At 38.0% G+C, this 20,541-nt stretch overlaps 2 protein-coding genes across 6 annotated transcripts; both read left to right on the forward strand.

Moving 5' to 3' along the window:
* Positions 1-910: 910 nt before the first annotated feature.
* Positions 911-20,160, forward strand: LOC118268566 (zinc finger SWIM domain-containing protein 8 homolog). Of its 5 annotated transcripts, XM_050706456.1 has the most exons (27): positions 911-1,167; positions 1,902-2,150; positions 2,225-2,391; positions 3,193-3,503; positions 3,646-3,841; positions 3,962-4,090; positions 4,517-4,624; positions 4,830-5,099; positions 5,522-5,671; positions 5,946-6,030; positions 6,231-6,445; positions 6,522-6,821; positions 7,786-8,003; positions 8,098-8,191; positions 8,273-8,464; positions 8,586-8,741; positions 9,116-9,492; positions 9,583-9,750; positions 9,862-9,974; positions 10,047-10,144; positions 10,395-10,572; positions 10,709-10,914; positions 10,994-11,605; positions 11,826-12,112; positions 12,404-12,637; positions 12,919-13,068; positions 14,094-20,160. In XM_050706456.1, exons 3-27 carry the CDS (start codon positions 2,260-2,262, stop codon positions 14,158-14,160), a joined length of 5,046 nt encoding a protein of 1,681 aa, XP_050562413.1. In that variant the 5' UTR covers positions 911-1,167; positions 1,902-2,150; positions 2,225-2,259; the 3' UTR covers positions 14,161-20,160. The 5 variants fall into 5 exon arrangements, with proteins under 5 accessions (XP_050562413.1, XP_050562411.1, XP_050562410.1 ...); XM_050706454.1 differs by having other exon boundaries at positions 8,098-8,464; XM_050706453.1 differs by lacking the exon at positions 911-1,167 and having other exon boundaries at positions 2,007-2,150; positions 4,517-4,633; positions 8,080-8,191.
* LOC126912762 (zinc finger SWIM domain-containing protein 8-like) lies at positions 943-2,158 on the forward strand. Its single transcript, XM_050706667.1, has 2 exons — positions 943-1,114; positions 1,902-2,158. Exons 1-2 carry the CDS (start codon positions 943-945, stop codon positions 2,156-2,158), a joined length of 429 nt encoding a protein of 142 aa, XP_050562624.1.
* Positions 20,161-20,541: the final 381 nt, after the last annotated feature.

Here is a 20,541-nt window from a genome sequence, read left to right on the forward strand (position 1 = left end):
ATAAAAAAAAATTAGTTCACCCGCAATCATAGATAGGCGATTTTTGAAGTAATTACTCACAATAGATAAATACCGTGAAAATATTGAGTATTTATCAGATTATACTACATAGGTATACGTAGTCATACGTAGATCTAAAACATACTACTACTATTTACTCAGTGTTTATACATGTTTAGTATTTATCCGAAAAGTCGCGCAACACTACCAGCAATTCAACCTTTTTATTTATTTAGTTTAGATTTAAGGTATGTGTTTATTGATTGTATGCAAGAAACATTTATTCTATTCTTTTCTATTGACTATAAATTCTCAAAAGTCTTCAGTCATCGTCGGAAAATTACTGTAATAAGTATTACATTATTATAAACCCAACCCGCACTAAACAAGCGTGGTGGATTAATGCACAAACCTTCTCTGTGAAAAAAAGCTTTTGCTATCTATAGGCTGATGTAATATTATTATAAAACAATGATCTAAGTTATATAAATTTAATAGCAAACTAAAACCATTTTTTTTATTTTGCTATCTGTACATTTTTAATTTCGTACTTTTACCAATAGATGGCGGTGTCATCAATTTGCAGTTATGTACTGGGTATAGATGTAAAAGGTAGACCGTAGAGATGTAAAGTTTTAGCTATAGATAGATGGATGGTACTATGGGACGTTGTTCGGCCATATTTGTTATTGTGCTGATGGGAATTTATATAGATCGTTTGATTTTAAACTAGAAAGTTTTACATTCTGTAATGTATTTTGCTTCATTATATCCTTTTGAGTTTTTTTATCTTGTGACATAAAATCTTCAAAACAATTAAGAGTTATGTTAATTCAGTGACTGTGGATACCCCCTTGTGGTAGATTGCTGTGCTGTTCCAGAGCAGTTTATTGAGAGAATTCCATTAAAATCTCACTATCGTGGCGGGGGCTTCAAGTAGCAATGGCAAAGGGGGCCGACAGGCCGCCCCAGTCGACGTGGGGTCTCCCCTACTCGACTGGGAGGAGGCTGACCATTTCAGTTTTGAGGATTCAGAGAGATTCGAAGAAGATTCCTTATGCAGCTGGAGTTCAGAGCCTGAGAGCCTTTGCAACAACTGGCGAGGTTGGAGAAGGCCAAATCTTCAGAACTCATTCGGAACCCGATCGACAAAAAAGAACATTCAAGGTAACTATACAGCTGATTCTTTGTTTCGATTTATTGAAAATGCATAAGATTTCTTAGCGAATCACGTTAACGTAGAGGAAGTTGTGTTAATTTTATGTCATGATTTCTATAAATAGCTTTATTCAGCTTATATTTTCACTAAAGAGCTGTGATGCCATAATCTATAGGTACTAATTCAATGTACATTGTGTTTAGTGATACAAAGAACAGGTGCTAGAAGTCATTTACCTTTGAATGAACTGTGTACTAAATGGTACCTTTGGGTTCAAATCCTTGCGTTTTCAATGTTGTAGCATCTTATTTTATTTTCCTAAGTGAATGGAGTATGGTATTTTTTGTTCAAGTCAACTTTCTAACTTTCACTGTTGCTTTTTTTAAGTAAAAAGTGATAGTGTTATAAATTAAATATGAACATCAATGTTTTTTTTATAGTAATATAAAACATATATTCTGTATTTACAAAAATGCTTATTTGTAGTAGTTAGTGATAATGTACTGCATTATTGATTATGAAATGCTTTTGTAAAATAGTAGATGTTATTATTTCATTTATTAGTCCTATGCTTGTCATTACTATAAATGTATTTATTCAATATTACAATATCCTATATAAAACTAAAAATTAATATACATTGAAAAAGAGTTTTGGACTTAAATAATAATAACATATTCTATAATAATAAAGTGCAAAGATTGTAGCACTCACATGAAACAATGTATATTAAACTTTACAGAAAAGACAGTTTCAACACTAAGTGAACTTGCAGCAAAATGCGTAGCATCTCACATACCATTTGAATTAGTTGAACATGTCTATCCACCGGTACCGGAGCAACTTCAACTCCAGATTGCATTCTGGAGTTTCCCTGACAGTGAAGATGACATCAGGTTGTACTCCTGCCTTGCAAATGGCTCATCTGATGAGTTCCAGAAAGGAGAACATTTGTTCAGAGACAGAGCAGTCAAAGATGTCTTACAAATTGGTAAGTAACATTGCAAAGGTGATTGTGATTACATGATTAAGAGCCAATATTTATTCTCTTGCTTATTTTCATAGGTTTCCACTTATCTGCAACAGTAGTTGTTCTAAGTATGCCTCGGGCGCAGTTCAATGTGGCCGTAACCTTTGACAGACAAAGAATATCATCCTGCAACTGCACTTGCTCCTCAACAGCTCATTGGTGTTCACATATTGTTGCTGTCTGCCTTTACAGAATACACCTTGTAAGTATATACAAATTCTATACTTGTGTGATTATGAGAGTCTGGTAACAATCAAAATTCTTCAAACTAAAAATGAGTAAATGTTAGTTAAAACAAAGTGGTTGTGATGCAGAATTTTTTTTCAAAAAAGTGTTGCATTACCCATTCAATTTAAAGATTTGTCAAATACACTGGTCAATTTTAAATGTTGAAGAAGATATTTATGCTACATGCTAAACATGACTTATGTACAGATCTGTCTATTTATAGATGAGACATTAACTCATCTGAAATGACTAACCAACCAGTAACCTTATAGTTTGATCATTGCCAACTACTCTGTGAAAGTATTGCTAAATCTAAACTTTGGCAATGTGGCAAGGTTTATTTGAAGTTAATTAGGTGTTATTGATTTGTTGTTTTTCATATTACATTATTTTTTATTCTGACTTCATTATTTCCTACAATGTAATTAATTAAGTAAATATAATACATCAATGAATCATATTATTATAGCATTACATTGCACTTTTCTGCAATGAATAGGTAATTAGATACAATTTGTAAGTGCCTATTGTTTTAAACATTAACTTATTTCCAAACAAAGTAAATTACAATTTTATTTAATGTTTTGTACATCTCTAAGCTTGTATTAAAACAATCATCGACGCAACTATGTTTGGTCGAGAGGTATTATTAACAGTTCAGGAAACTTCATGAGTAGGAAATTAATTGGTAATTACTTATTTATAGAATAAGTGATTAAAGTTGTTAATTGCATTTATCAGTCAATTAATTATTGTTTGTGTTTATCTACTCTAGCCAACTCAAGTATGCTTGAGAGCACCAGTTTCGGAGTCATTGCAGCGGTTACGAAGAGATCAACTGCAGAAGTTCGCACAATATTTAATATCAGAGTTGCCGCGGCAAGTCTTGCCGACGGCCCAACGTATTTTGGACGAACTTCTGTCGGCCCAACCGAACACAATAAACACGACATGCGGTGCACCCGACCCTACCGCCGGGGCTTCGGCTTACGAGTACACATCCTGGTTCCTTGACGAGAAGACCTTACATAACAACATCAACAAGATTTTAGTCAAGTTCTGTGTTCCAACGCCTATAGTATTTAGGTAATATTTTTTCTTATTCCTGTAATGTACCTTACTTATGTCATCTTCTCAGTAACAATATTATTGATTATCCTAGAGTGTGATGTTGTCAGTTGTTTTCCCGGGAATAAAGTTTATTGAAGTCCTTATAATAATCCTACAGCGATGTCAACTATCTAAGTACAAGCGCGCCTCCCGCTGCGGCAGAGTGGTCGTCGTTGCTGAGGCCACTACGAGGCAGGGAGCCAGAAGGCATGTGGAACTTACTCTCTATTGTCAGAGAGATGTTCAAGAGAAACGACAGAAATGCTATACCTCTCCTGGAAATTATCACTGAAGAAGTTATGGCTTGTGAACAGGTAATTACAAATACTCTTACTACAGGAAATAAAAAAATACATTGGAAGATAGTCTAGTCTAGATAAACGTCTTGTTGGTACATAAAGTTATATAATATTATGTTAATTTGTTTATAACAGATTATAGTATGGTGGTACACAACCAAAGCTGCTTTAGTAGCATGGGGCAACAACGGAGGCGGCGGCAAGCATGGCGGTGGCGGCGGAAATTCTGCCGCTCAACATGCCTGCTCTTCTCTGTGTGACGAGGTATAAAAAATATTGTTTTCATAAACATTTGAATGCTGCTTTTGATAAATAATACCCTAAACATAAAAAAGCCAAACATTTAGTGCAGATTTTCTTGCAGTATTATTTTAAAACAATATTTGATGATAAAAAATGCGATATTTAGGTATCTCTCTCGTAAAGTTGCACTTAAAATAATGATGACGTGTTCAGCCCACATTGTGATCTCTCCGTCAATTTTTGGTTGTGGATAACAGTAAATGATAATACAACAGTTTAGGTATATCACGCTAAAACATATTTTTATGAGCCATAGTATATTTTTCGATTGTGAAAATACCTACTATACTTCAATTTGATTATCTACTGTGTGTCCGTATCACATATATTTCATGCTTTTGGAGACTGAAAAATGTTATTATTGTTATTATTTTCTTCCATATACAGGTGGTTGTATTGTGGCGCTTAGCTGCTTTAAACCCAGCTTTAGCACCTCACGAACGTGACACATTACACGAACAATTTGCACAATGGCACATGAAAGTGCTAGATAAGGTAAATAAGGTAAATCATCATGTCACTATTTTGTAAGTACTAGTGACACTTTTGTTAATTGACACTCATAATACAAGATGCATAACATAATAAAATAGATAACAATAATATCTACATTATTATTATTATTCTACACATGAATCACCATCATATTCTTTACATTTTGAGTTCCAAACTGACACACAATTATTTTAATTTTGAACAGGTGGCGAAGAGTCGTAATACTCATATACCAGCAAGTTCGTCGTCGCACAGTCGCCACTCGTCGCGTTCTCACTCACACTCTCCTTACATCAACGGCATAAGTGAGAACGAAGTCTTTCCCGGCTTCCACCCGGCAATGGAAGCTTGCTTCTTAGAGTGGGACGACTATCAGATACCGGGCGTCACATATACTAAAGACTTGAACCCACTTTACCATAGCCCTTTCACTATCTTCAGACATGCAGACAAGCAAAACGATAGTGTGCATCAGGTAAGTCGTTTGTGGGTGATATTGTTTAAAATCTAAAACCCGATTAGTTTCAAATTATTTAAATCATGGTGTGATTATTATGTAACTATACTTTTTCTTGACTGTTTTTTATTTTCTTTCTTATTTGTCGGAACACTTACTTAGGTTTTAGATTTTGAACAGCTTTTCGATTTTTAGTTTGTTTTGAATATGCAGAGCTCCAATGAGCTTCATACTTCAAAATCTTCACCATCATTTATTATATATTTTAGCTTTAAAACTAGCCTTTGCCCTGCAGAGGGATATATAGGCTAATTCATTTATTTAGATTTAGCTCTAGTTCTTCATTCATCTCTTTACATTAGTCATCTATGCCTACTATAAACATTACAACAATAATAGTTTCCATAGAGTACACTTGCATAAAATTATGTATGTTCCAGGTAAATTCGTCTAAAGCAGTGTTGAATAACGAGATGTCACTAAGTTATAGACTTACGAATCCTGATCCCTCTCTGCACGGCCATCGTACTACTGTTCTTAGAAATAGTCATATTGCAGTTGACTTAGCGATTCCTGGCCCATCAAGTCAGGTACTGTTATTACAAAATAAAACAAACTATTTCAGCTTTAGGTGTTCTATTACTTTTTTTAGATAGCTTTTGATCATAATTTCATTCGCGCATTAATAGCCAGATTTTTCCGATTATTTCTGATCTCGGAAAATATTTTATTGCTCCCAAACATTTTTCAAAGAAATCCATATGTCAAAATACAGCTTTCTACGACCAGTAGTTTCGGCTGTGCGTTGTATTTAAACATGAAGTAAGGAAGTGGTTTTTATATAGGTTTTCATATTGTTTGTAGCCTTGTGGAACTGAAGAAGGACCCAGTGATCCACCACGCGACTCTGGACCCAGCGATGGCAACCACTCTAGTGTCTCGTCTGAAGGCAAGTATTTGTTGTTGTTACCATTGCAAAAAACTAACAAGTGGAATTAAATTAAGACTTTAGAGTAAAGATATAAATTAACTTGAAAATAAACTAAGAATCCCTTTGACGATTTTGTTTCATTACCTACGATTTTGTTTAGATAAGACGACGAATTGAGATAATTAATTATAAGACGAACATTTTGTTGCACTGAAAAGGTTTCTGCGAGAACGAAGAGGAGATTCTACAGCAGAGTGGTGGAGATACAGACTCTCAGGAGTCAAGCTCTCCCCCCATATCGTCTGATGATGCCCAACGTCGCGTTTCTAACGATGAGTCGGTGTCCGATGATGACTGTAACTTGTACTTCTACGACACTGCTGCTGCCAGGAGGGCAGTGGCCGACGAGGGAACTAGCTCAGGAACCGTCGTTGTAAGTAGTCAGACGTTAGCAAAGTCAGTGTTTTGGAGTAATACCATGACGTAGATTAACGTGTGTTTCCCTGCAGTCGATGAGTGCGAGCAGTTCGTGCGGCATGGGCTGGGCGTGCGGGTGGGAGGGGTCGTTCGCGCGTGCCGAGGGTCTGCACGCGCACGGGCACGCGCGCGAGGCCTGCGCCCTGGGCGCGCGCCTGGCGCGGGAGCTGCTGGCGCGGCCGCCGGCGCTGGGCGGCGCCAACCTAATGCCGTCGCTGGACCCGAAGAAGCCGCGGCGGCGCCACACGCCGAGCCCGCGCCTGTGCGCCGCCAGCCACCGCCTGTCGTGCCTGGCGTCGGCCACGCTGGCCAAGTGCGCCTTCCTCTGCACCGTAAGTACCTTGCCTCGTGCTCTCCCCGTGACGTAGCGCCGCCGGAGCCGCGCCGCTGAAGAGACTCCCGGCCCTAGACTGCACCGCCTTGCATCGCCTCTTGTGTGTGTCGTCCACCACGCTCGCAAATTGCACTTTGGTCGGCGTAAGTACGTAACGGATGTTTTGTCTTTCCTAAAACTTGTACCGGTTTAGACGTTGGCGCGGCCGGTCCCGCTGGGCGGCGTGCAGCGTGGGCCGTATGACCCGAGACGGCCGAGACTTCGGTTTACGTTCAGCCCTAGACTGGCTACGCATCGCCTCTTATGTTTTACTTCCGCGACGCTCTCAAAGTGCGCCTTCCTCGGCACTGTGAGTACATTTCAGGGGGACGAATTTTTCTTAAAAATCCTTTCGTGCTGGTTCATCTGTGTAACTTCTATGTAACTTTGAAATGGTTTTACCGATTTAACAGGGTTATCATTTTAGTTTCAATGTTCAACGAATTTAAAGTATGTTATAGGTACATCTTAAAACTATGAATGATAACGAATGTAAAAGGTTCTATTCTTATAAAATAAATCTTCAAATAACAATCACGACTGCTGATGACTACTTGCAAAGTGATGAACTTTGTTGCCTTTAAATTTTTAAGGTGCGCGGAACTGCATGACCCACGACTATGAACTATTTGAAATGCAGCAACAGTAAAATAAAAATGCAATATATGGAACACTTAGGAACCTAAATTCGCTCCCCCATATCGGACCAAATACAATTTGCGATTTGAAGAGTAGCGTGAAGTTTGGTAACGTGCCATTTTGTAGTTTACACATAGTATACATACTACTAATAATGTCACTAAAATGTTGGTACCAAAGGTAAAAATGAGATTTCCTTTTTTTCTCCCCACAGTTTAAACCTGGTGTGATATACAATCACATTGGTATTGGAAATAATTAAGATTTATATTTCAATTTGATAGGTTTTAGCAGAATTCAGCGAACACCACGAGCTTGCCTTCCGGGTAGGTCTGTTTGCACTTGAGATGGCTCGACCGCCGGCGAGTACTAAGGCTTTGGAAGTAAAACTAAATAACCAAGAAACGGAGTTAGTTTCTCTACTGAAGAAACTTCCAACTGGCGCCGAACAGTTAGCTTTAGCTCGAGAAAAAGCCGAACAATTGCGCGACGGTACGCTAAGGTAAGCGGAACTTCATGTTATAAAACAAAGTTAAATAACACAAATCATAATGAACCATATTACCTTAAGTAATAAGATCATTGAAATTTCGTAGGAACCGCGGACCAGCTTTGCTGCCAATAGCGTTAGCGAGCTTCCTATTCGATGTGTTGGTTTTATCTGCTACTGATAAAGATAATAAACATCCTGTAAGTAAACATTACAAATTATTTATTCACATATGTGTAGAACAACTAGATACAATAACGATAAAATATTGTTTTCAACAGGCAAGGTCGCCAAATGATGAAACACTAGGCTTTGAAGCCGCTGTTGCAGCTTTAGGTCTCAAAGCCAATGTGTCCGAAGCAGATCATCCTCTACTATGTGAGGGTACAAGAAGACAGCGCGGAGAGTTGTCTCTGACGCTTTTGTCTTTCTACAAAGATGATCCTGTCAAACTTGCTAGGATTATGAATAAAGTACGTATGCAAGTTAGCATTAAATATCTTGTACCTTCTTTTTGAGAGGTTTTCAGAGTTTGCAGAAAGTGACATGGGATTGTTGATAATGCTAAATTTTGTTGCGTCGTCGCGTGTGTAGTTGCTGGACCGCGAGATCCACCAGTTGACGAAGAGTCCGATGGTGAGCCTGTACTACATGAACAACCCGCGCCTGGCCGCCTACCGCGCCGACGTGGCGCCGCACGCCGCCTTCGCACCGCTCCCACCGCACGCGCCCAACACTCTGCCGCCTCAGGTAACCTACTCGTCCTATATGTACCAGTCATCTATTGTTAAAAACTGGTTTTGTAAGTCTTATTAATACAGGTGCCGAGAATAAACTTCAGCTGGTAAAGTTTTCGCTATTTAATTAGAGCGATTCGTTTATGCTTAACACTGATTGACAATAGACGATGAAACACAACCTATATAATAATAAAACAGAAGCACCGTATTATGATGTCCTCGTGTCTGTATTAGTTGTGATCGTTAAGAGTGAATTTCTAATTCTGTGATTGTCCTAGTAAACGCTTATGCTAATGTGTGTTACAAAACAAATCCTGCTTAACGAATGTGAAGTGGCGTCTGTAGCGTGGCACGCATTGAGCAAGGTATGACTGGCGTGTGCAGGCGGTGTGCCTGAGCGCGGAGTTGGAGCGGCTCGTGGTGACGGAGGACGGGACGTCGCCCCCCGCGCACTCGTCGCTCGCGTCCCATGCGTCTCTCGCGTCCCATGCGTCGCACGCGTCTCACGCGTCGCACGCGTCCCATGCGTCGCACGTGTCACATGCGTCTCACGCGTCACACGTGTCGCATGCGTCTCACGCGTCACACGTGTCGCACGCGTCTCACGCGTCCCACGTGTCGCATGCGTCGCACGCCTCGCACGCGTCCCACGCGTCGCATGCGTCTCACGCGTCGCACGCATCGCACGCGTCTCATACGCCGCATCCTGTGCCCCACGCTTCTTCCACGCACACGCCTATCTCCAGGGCCAAGGATTCCAGGTTAATATTGTTTTGTGTTATTATCATACAATCGTTTATAAATATTATCTTTGATGTAAATGTCTTAACATCTACTGTCTATGTTTTTAGATATAAAGGCAAGCGCCAGTACCCTTCGGTGCCCAACCAGCCATCCGAAGCGTCTGCGCACTTTATGTTCGAGTTGGCTAAGTCCGTACTATTCAAAGCTGGTGGGTCATCCAGCACTAGTCTGTTCACACAACCCTCATGTGCCAGGGAACACCATGGACCTCACAGGTATATACATCTTCCAAAAAAGCATAAAACTTTCAAATAAATTAATTTAGAAAGTAAATAACTTGAAATAGCGCTTTAAGTATGGATTAAGACGGTTCGTTTATTTTACAGAGGTTTACACATGGCCGCATTTCAATTGGGACTTTACGCCCTTGGCCTACATAACTGTGTAAGTGCGAACTGGCTCAGTCGCACTTATTCATCTCACGTTAGTTGGATCACAGGCAAGTACTTTTCTGTACATTAATGTGACAAAATTACCATGATTGGGTTCTAATTCCCTTTTTTGTTTGTAGGTCAAGCTATGGATATTGGCGCACCTGCTATTTTATTCCTGATTGACGCGTGGGAAGGACATTTAACCCCGCCTGAAGCTGCTAGCATCGCTGATAAAGTAAGAACATTATTTTCTAACTTTGATCTCGCATTTCATGCTAGGATTCTTTGCGATGCGGTGTGAGTGCGATTAATAAATTTATATGGTTCTCAAATAAGAATTTTACGTCGAGTTCCATTAGGAACAATGTCTGACAACTGGACAACGTTAATACGTTACTTTAACGTCACTGTGCCGCCAATTATGCTGTAGTATTTTAATGATGTGCTACTGTTTTCTAATGAAATATTGTTCGTGCGTCCTCTAGGCGTCTTCAGGCCGCGACGTGCCCACAGTCCGCGCGGCGGCAGAGCTGGCCCTGTCGGTGTTGCCTCACGCGCATGCGCTCAACTACAACGAGATACAGCGCGCCGTATTGCAATGCAAGGAACAAAGCGATTCTATGCTCGAGAGGGCCTGTCTTACTGTTGAAGCTGCCGCTAAAGGTATTGTACTAGATATTGATTATAGCGTGCTCGACTACTTTTGAGTTACACCAGGGCTCATATTGTGATAAATTGAGTTGCTGCGTAGTTTTAACTAATCTTATTTTTCGTATTCTAATACGTGTTTGTGTTACAGGTGGTGGCGTGTATCCTGAAGTATTGTATACAGTGGCCCGCTACTGGCACGAGCTCTACCTCCGACAGGCCAACGAGGAGACCGAGCCATTGCTCGACGAGCCACAGTACCGCGCCCAGCCACCGCCTCTTGCCGTACCAGTGCCCTACCCCATTCCCTACCCATTCACCTACCATCCCTACCCGCCCACCATCTACCAGCTTCCGGTAAGAAGATTTCTAAATCTTTAATAAATATTATTGATTTTGCAGAGAAAAGAATTACACGATATTTTTTGGTTTTCAGTACGCAGGCACAGGTCCTCCACATCCTCCGCCGCAGTACGCGCTGCCGCCGTACTTCGTCCGTGGTATAGTGGCGCCGGCCGCCGCGCCCGCCCTCGCGCAGCATCCGCAGCACCAGCAACACGCGCCGCTTCCGCAGCACGCGCAGCATGCGCAGCTCCCGCAACACGCGCAGCATCAGCCGCTGCAGCAACACGCGCCGCTACAGCAACACCCCCAGCACCAACCGCTGCAGCAACACCAGCCGCTACAGACTCACCAACCGCTGCAACCGCACCAGCCGCTACAACAACATCAACCGCTACAGCAACATCCGCCACTACAAACGCTGCCGCAACCCCTGCAGCAACACCCACAGCCGTTGCAGCAACATCCCCAACCATTGCAGCAACACCCACAGCCGCTGCAGCAACATCCTCAACCGATGCCGCAACACCCGCAACCGCTACAGCAGCACCCGCAACCGATACCGCATCCACAACCGATGCAACATCCGCAACACCAGCCGATGCAGCATCCTGCCCTTACCCAGCACCCACCGATGCCGCAACATGTTACACATGCCACTCCGTTACCACAGACTATAACTGTCAACGCTACAGTCCATCAAGTCGTAAGTATTAATCTTCTCATATAAATTTCACAATGATATTTGTCTAGAATTTTTATATAAGATTGGCATTTTCCTTATATAATTTTGAAGATTTTAATAACTTGAAATAATCATTCATTTTTGGGAGTATGGATAATTTACATGTATTGTTTTGTGGAAACAACCGATAAAACATGATGAACATGAAGTTATAAAACGCTAAATGACAATTGTTTGTTAGCAGCACCCAGCCCCGATCCCGCCGCCGCTGCCGGGCCCGCAGCAGATGGTGCCGGTGGCGGGCGTGTCGGCCAGCGGCGTGAGCGTGGCCAGCGTGAGCGGCGTGGGCAGCGTGGGCAGCGTGGCGGGCGTGGCGCCGGCCGCGCAGCCCGCGTCGCAGCCCGCCGCGCCCAACGTCAACCAGACGCAGCTGCGCCGCCTGCTCGCCGCCTACCGCGTCGGGATGTTGGCCTTGGAGACGCAAGCCCGTCGCGTACACGATGATCGTCCACAAAATAAGTTTGGCAGGTAATGCTCAGCTTCAGATTATTTTTCTAGCGTAATATGTTACAAATAATATTTTTTATTCAATAAGGTATCTCAAAAGAAAATTATGGTCTTACTAATTGATTTAGTTATAAACTTGTTTTTTTTTTAGTAAATTGTGAGAAAGTAGTTGTTAATTATGAGTTCAACAAAATTTATAAAAAGTTTTGATATTTAAAATTAAAAAAAAATCATGTTGACCCCTTTTTTTCAGACAAAAAATAAGTTACAATTTTACTACTGTAGAAATACAAACATAATGTATTTGCGCAGGAACCCGCCGTACGGCGAGCACGTGAAGTGGTTGCTGCGCATATCGAAGCGCCTGGGCGCGCAGTACCTGCACCAGTTCTGCGTGTGCGCGGTGAACTCGGTGGTGTCTCCGTTCGTGCTGTACGAGCTGTGCGTGGAGTCGGCGCACTGGCTGGCGCGCGGCGGCCCGCACCACCTCGTCATGCAGCACCTGCGCGGCACGCTCGCGCCGCTCGTGCAGAAGTGCCAGCAGATGTACGTATACCTCTCTAATATGCACTCTCTCTTTTCATACGTTGAAGAATGCATCGTGATCCATACGGTCAAATTATCTAACAGTACATTGTTTCTTTTATCGAATGGTCGCAAGAGCGATAGCCAACCAAAGGATCTTCGGGCTAGGTTTCGTCTAAGATTTTCGAATCACCGGTCAAGTGTATTAGTATTTATAGTATTTTAGATTTTCAGAAATTTTAAGTATTAGCTTGAGTAGTGTCTTTCATCTAGATGTACTATAAAATATTTATTCCCAACAGGTACATTCAATGCATCCATCAAAAGCTGTACCACCTGACTACAGTGGAGTATGAAGAGTTCGTGAGCATCGTACTGTCGGCGCGCACCGCGTTCCAGCTCACGCCTGAAGGAAACACACAGTTCAAGGAGTGGCTCGCTTCACTGCGCAGGTCTGTAAAATATCATCGGAATGTGAACACACACATACACTAACTTCCCAAAAATATTGCTTGAAATAATATTAATTTTAAATCAATATATCGAGATACTAGGATTTATTATATATTATGTTTGTTGCTATGAAAATTTTAGTTGTTATTTTTAACTGACGAAACATCCAGACTTCCCATCAGCCAGATTGTTGGAAACAAAACAATATAAATTACATCCTATTGGTAGCTGTCCTATTTTTCATTACACTCGACAACACTAACCCGTTACTATAAGTCTATTTTAAAAGACTTGCATGTGATGGTAAGCAGCTTAAACCTATATTTTTTTTACTCCCAGATAAGTGTGGAAGTTAACTCACCTCCATCAGATTGTGAACTGACATTACTTAAAAGTGTGAGTACTTCTGTACTCGTACACACTGCAATACTGCATGGTCGTGCGCCGTCTGCTCGCTGGCTACGATAGATCGTCACAAATTATAAGAACATTACTGTTGCTTCATGTGCCCAAAATGTGTATTATATTATAAACATAACAAACCGTAGTGAGTTGTTTACTGGTAGTACAGACAACAGTATTTGAATGTATGCATTGATGTTTGCTATATTCCTATGAATGAAAAAAAAAGTTTTAATTTGCAGGACATTTTCTTTATTTATATGTTGAAAATGTAATGTTTTAAATATTTTTCTGGCAGCAAATGCCTGTATACTTAATAATAAAACAGTTTCGCATTCTTCCAACTGCTTGCGTTATGATTGTGGCATTTATCTGTCAAATTCACTATCTGTTGAGTCCTTAACAAGGTTAGTGTTTTGTTGTAATGGATGTATACTGGCTGTTAATGTCGATGAGGAATGCATGGATGTAAGAAATTAATTTGTTAAATGGTAATATTTTATTACTTTCAAGTGTCGACGCTTATTAGTTTTGAACATCCCTTAATGTTCTTTTTAACCCGTATAAGAAGAACGCATTACGAAAGCAATAAGAAATAAAGGGTATACATATTCATTTGCAGGTCCAAATCGTGCAAGAAAGATCTGTGGACGCAGCTGAACGCAGCTCTGCAGACAAATGGCAAATGACGTCGGCAGCCGATAGTTTGTAGAGTGCGGTGTACCGCGCGCAAACTGTCACAACACAGGCGATGGCCGCGTTATCGGCTTGTATACCATCTACATAATAATATTTAACTATATTACATATTGTGTTATTTGTAATTTGAGTTCTTGTTTACTACGGAAACGATTCTATCAGTACTGAATGATTGATGTATTGTTAATACACGTTACAGGATTGAGAGGTTATAATATACTTTAAGCTAGTAACTAGTAATTGGGACTTGAGATATTTCTAATCGTTGATGAAATCATAAGTAATGTGAAAATACTTATAATAAATCTGAAAAATAGTAATTCGTAAAGATAATCGAGACATGAAAATCAGAAGGTGTATGTAAACTTAAATTACAAATAATATAATTCCGACTTGAGAAGATATAACCTCTGTTAGAAATAGTAACACTCGACTTTGAGGGTAATCGATCTCAGTGTAAACACAAACGGAAAGTATCGGTGATCACATGAAATGTTGCTAACTCCTAATATATGTTCAGCGTTTTTGCACATTCATATATTTGTTTGTATAATCGTTTCAAGACATTCGCGAAACCGTTTTTGTGTCAGAGAACAGAATGAAAATTCATAATCATAATTTTATTGTCGTTTGAATTCACGTTACTAACACGAGAGAAACATTCAAGCTCATTTGAAGGTTGTGCTTAAATAGTCTGAGATTTGGTTGTTATCGGAGTTTATTGTAAGAAGAGTTCATGTTTGCACCATTGCTATTTGAGGAGTTTAGCAACATTTAACTTGTTTTTCTTAGATTGTGCAGTGTGACTTCTCATAAATGATGTTAACCACTTCCATCTTCTAAATTGCTTATTTTGTAAGACATTGCACAAAATCACCTTGAATTCCCTTTTGTTTTTCCGTGGATTTTTAATAATCTTGACACACTTGAACTAGTCAGTGGTTTTGAAGATCCGTATTTGGTGACCCAATGGAACTTCTCAACTGTAGCTCATTTAGTTTTCTTTTTTTTTCTTTGAATAGCTTAATGTAAGACATAAGTTGGATTTTAATGTCTTTTTACGTATAAGGTTTTAGAACCTTTTGACTGCATTCGCGTAAAAGGTATTAAATGATAACGAAATCATGGAGAATGTTAATCAGGATCGGAACTTATATCCAATATTGGAGTTTTGAGTCGAAATGTTTCAGTTGTGGTTAGCATTTTGCTGCTTTTAGTTAATTCTAATTGCTAGGTGGGCATCTGATGATATAAGAAGGATTAACTATGTTTAGAGAAATAATAATGAGATGCAATGCTTATTTTCATGCTAACCCTCTATAGAAGCCTTTAGTGCTAGAGTTAATTCATCAGTTAGTTCAGTATGCATAAGTGTAAAGGAATTCAAATTATGTAGCCGTGGGACTTGATTCAGTGGCGTGGACATTTAAAAGTCAGACAGAAATTCGGGCGTTAATTACTTAATTAAATCAGTGTCCACTTAGCGGTTTTGTCGTGAAGATCTCTATCATTTTGTAAGCTTTTAGAACATAGTACGTCACTCATTTATTGTATGCGTTTCATCGTTCTTTTTATTTTAGTGTAATGCGAGTTTTCATTATATCATTTGGAAGATTAAGATCGCGATGCGCTATTATTTATACTTTTTATTTGTTTTATTTTTAGCAGGAATTGTGCTAATTGTTTTTTTGGTTGGGTTAACGTCGATTACGCAATGTTACATTCACCAATACTGACTACTATAACGTATAAAACGACTACAATGTTATATTATATGTTTATTAAATCAAGACTTTTAATTGTAGTCGATTTATAAGATATTCTCGTGAATGTAACTCAAGTATTGCGACGAAAATACGGAATTTCAAAATTGTAACCATAGTCCATATTACACGAATTGGCTTAAGATGTTTCAAGTGACCTAAATAGCGTCATTAGACTACAGATTATTAGACAGAATGTAGGCGATGACCGTCGATACACTATTTTTGATATTCTCTTGTCGAAATTTGCAGTTTCATGATGTTTAATGTAATAACGTCTCGCGAAGATATGTAGACGTGCGTTCTATTAACTATAGTGACTTTATTTACACGTTTTTATTATAATACATATTATATATAAAGTATATGGTAATGCGTAGTAGCGTTGAGAGCCTCTGAAATATATTTAAATAATAATGTGTATGAAGCGTGTGCTGGCAACAAATGAATACCGCAACATTAACTTCTCGAAGATATAATGTTCATTTTTAATCACATTTGCTGAACAATGATTGTCGGTTTCAAGGTCTTCGCGTTAATTACATTCGAGCGGGTTAAAGTGATAATTTAACACGATTGGCACGCTGAAAATTAGAATTTTATAGAATAAGTCAGACGGTAATATATTATTGTGTATATTATATTAAACGTAAAGTGCTAGAAATTCTCCTAACATGAAAGCAATATTGAAATATCATTTTATAATAAATATTACGAGATTTAGAAATATGTATTGTCTATTCGCAAGAATATTATTGTAATTGATGTGGTGGTACATTAAGTATAAATGAAAGTTGTGCATGTTTAGTAAAAACGATTAACTTGCCGGTAGTTTGCGTGTTCGTGTCTTTTTGAATATCGTAATACGCTAGTATAAATTGCTCAATCAAGTAAACAAGTGAATGTTCAGAGAATTTGCGAGTAAACCGTATCAGCGGGCTTTGGTTGTGCTCTACTTCAAAGATACGGGAAATATTTACTAAGAGGTCGGAGTCGGAAACAGCTGTCGTAAAATGTAGCTAAACCATAAATGTTTTAAAATTTGCAATACAATTTGTTTGGACCCTGAAATGATAAATATACACAAGCGAGACATTTGAACAATCAGCTTGAGCAAATCAGTGCTATTAGCCCCGGACTGGACATGTAATATGGTGTAATATGATCTAAACTGTAGTCCCTTTTTTTTGCAATCTTGAAAGAGGTTTTAGGACTCCTGTGCATATTCTAGAGTGAAGGAAAGTCTGACATTGGAATGAAATTTGTTGCCAGCCTAAGCATCAAGTAGTTTTAGTTCAATATCTTTATAAAATTAGATGTTTATGTGCATTCATTAAGTGTGAATGTTTCAGCATTCAGTAGATAGTAAATTTTAGAATGCTAGTTAGATTAAATTGAAGGACGTTACAATCAGATCAAAGTTAAGGTTTACTATTTTAAGTGACTTAAAAAAATATGTTCAGAATTTTAATCAGGAAAATGGTTGTATGGTATTTCCTAAATAGACTATTTGATTGTTCGATATTCATATTCAGAATTATCCTCTGCACAAAAGTTTGCTGTTACCAACTCGTTAATAATGCACTTTGAGTTTTCGTTTTTTTGCGTGTTTCTTAGGGAATAGCATTTCGTAGCGTTTTTTTGATTAGGTTTATGTTAGGTACGTACATAGATTATAAGAACTATACTGTAAAGATACGAATGCTTTAACATCACAAGAGAAAGATGGACTCAAATCAGTGTTCTTTTTATCAGAAATATACTGCATATGTTATTGGACGAGTATCTTTGCAGTATCTCTCTCTATCGCGTCCAATTTTGTCTACTCAATTCACATTATTTTATTAAATTTTATTTATTTTTACTACCTCGTTAATCAGACTTAAAAATTAGAAAGAGTTTATCCTACGTCATTAGGTTATAAAACGTGTATGTGGACTTTTCCGTAGATTACAGAATAATGTTTTATTTCTTTTTATTTCCTACTATTCCTAATTTTCTTCCTACATATTTCTTGCTATTTTACACAATATAAATACAGTTAAAAATATAGCCTTATAAAATCGTGATGTGCTTCATTTTCACGAAATACAGTTCTTTCAACACATTCACAGGATTAATGAAGTAGGTATCTCTTGGGAAGACAGTAATGGTCATAGATATTTGCCGTCCATAAATTTATTTGCAGAATTATACTCCTTTTTAAGTCATCTTCCAGTTGAATTGAAAGTATATTACAGTTCAATAGCAATACGCTCGTCGGGCATTATTAACATTTTCTGGTATAATTTAGTTTACTATATTTTTTTGCAATAGTCTTTAAAGCGCTTCGACATTTTTGTCTCAAAAACTATTTTTACACGATAAAGCGTATTTAAACAAACAACAAAAAAAAAAAGATTAAATATATCGTTAGTTTCGTAAATATAGAACGTTAGTACGGAGCATATTTTAATTAGTCGTTTAATGCATGTTCATAGATTTAATTCGCCCAGAGTCAGGCAAGTTTGCGAGGTGTTCCATAGGTGTTGCGGTATCCCATTGATTTGCAGTTATCAGTATCACATATCAGATCGACTTCTTGTCGGGAGATTATTCAAACAAGCATAATTTAATGACAATCACAATTAATTAAATTATTATATTTCTAGCGTTGAATGTTGAATTTACTTACTAAGTCAGTGGCATAATGAAAAGTGGATTAGACATACATTACATTAATTGATTCGCGATCATGCGATACTTATGTTATTTAATTATTTATCAGACTACAAAAGAATAAAATTGATTGCATGTATTTATAAATATACTCGTATTTATTTACATATACATAAATTAAAATAAAAGCGTATGTCTTTTCCGCAATGATTGGTCTACATTATTAGAGTGGTAGGGCACAGCTATTGAACATATTTGATAGTTCAGGATCGTGGGCAATGGGCCATTAGCTGCAACAGTTGTACTGAGTTTTGTTCTTTAATACTCATGGCAATGTATGCATGTCGAACTACGTCACATCACAAGTCAGTTTAGAATTATTGAGGATATCAGTCTAGCAAGTTTGTTTAGTTCTACATCGAAGATGCATAATTATTTTATACATCTGGATTTGTAGTTTAATTATATTGCACTTTGTAAGTGTGGTGTCTCCGCCTATTAAAGTATTTAACCATTTACAGAGTTCGAATGGCTACTTATTAGTGTACGTAATAAATTTATATAATGATGATATTTTATTGTGCATAAAGTATATTTGAAAGTGTTGCAAAACAAAGATGTCCAGTTTGCCATTATCGGGTTGGAAGTACTTACTCTAATAATTTCAATTATAACGAAGTTGGAAGTTATATTCGATATTGCGTTTATAATTTGCAGCAGCAAGTGACGCGCATAATAAGAATATAATTAAGTGGTACGTAGCAATTTGGGAATGACATTTATTGTTTTGTGTACACTTTTCAAGTCATGTACTATGAAGCAACAGTATGGAGCGTCCAGCTCTCAAGATATCCTTGTTAAATATTGTTCAACTCATATACATTATAGCATTCTTTGCAAAAATCTCAAACGAACTGTTTATTTTTTTGTGCCACGATCGTTTCAAAAACTGTCCGCCATGTTTACCTGCAGGACGAAAGACTGACAAGAACATTGAAATAGTCGAAAGTGGAGACTTTAAGATAAACCAGGATGTCTAGAAATGATACTGTTATAGCATACGTTTATCGGGTTAATATTTTCCTTAGACATTTTATTGTGAGCGAATTGTTTTCAGACATCCTGTATAATTATAGAAAGTGCCCATACATATAGTATTTATTAAATATAGCACTAGACATTTTGCTCCGTTGTCGCAAATGGTTGTAATTATAAAGATATAGTTAATATTAATTAGTAAAATGATAGACTGTTTTGCACGACTTCTGGTTTGACCGTGTCAACTCTTCTTCCTCACGTTGTCTCTTTACATGCAAACAACTACCTGAACACTTTGTGATGACAAGTTCTTCTCTGAAGTTTGCCGGTTGCATGTCAACCTACAACGTTTTCAATTTTCGGTACATTCAACCTACTTGCATCCCACATAAAAATGTGTTTCTACTCAATCTCGAAATATTTTGACCTCTTAACGTTTTATTATTACTTTTACGATTACACTAAGTCTTTTTTGGCAACATATTTGAAGTAATATTATTTAATTATTCAATATACTTATCTATATTAAGACTTAATTTGTTTTATTTTATTTATACTATAACCTACCTCTAGTTGTATAAGTAATTACAAGTGTTGTTGTTTACCGGTCGTATTTAGTAACTGATTTTATTCCAAATTATCTGGATTGATTTCGATTTTAACATAAAATTCATCACAACTAATCAAAAATCGATCTTAGTCAAAAGATTTTGAATGGAGATCGGTCATTCATTTCGACCGTAAATCGTTACAATACAGTAGATACATCATAGTAAATCAATGAATGATCTATACCTGTTACAAAATTTTTGTATGTAAAACTATAACGATCTAAATTTATATTAATTAATTAAACAAATATAGTGCTTTGTTAATCAAACAGTTACTGTAAATGTCTAAAATATGTTAAAT

This window comes from Spodoptera frugiperda, chromosome 29 (assembly GCF_023101765.2).
Source record: "Spodoptera frugiperda isolate SF20-4 chromosome 29, AGI-APGP_CSIRO_Sfru_2.0, whole genome shotgun sequence".
In the NCBI taxonomy this organism is placed as follows: domain Eukaryota; kingdom Metazoa; phylum Arthropoda; class Insecta; order Lepidoptera; family Noctuidae; genus Spodoptera; species Spodoptera frugiperda.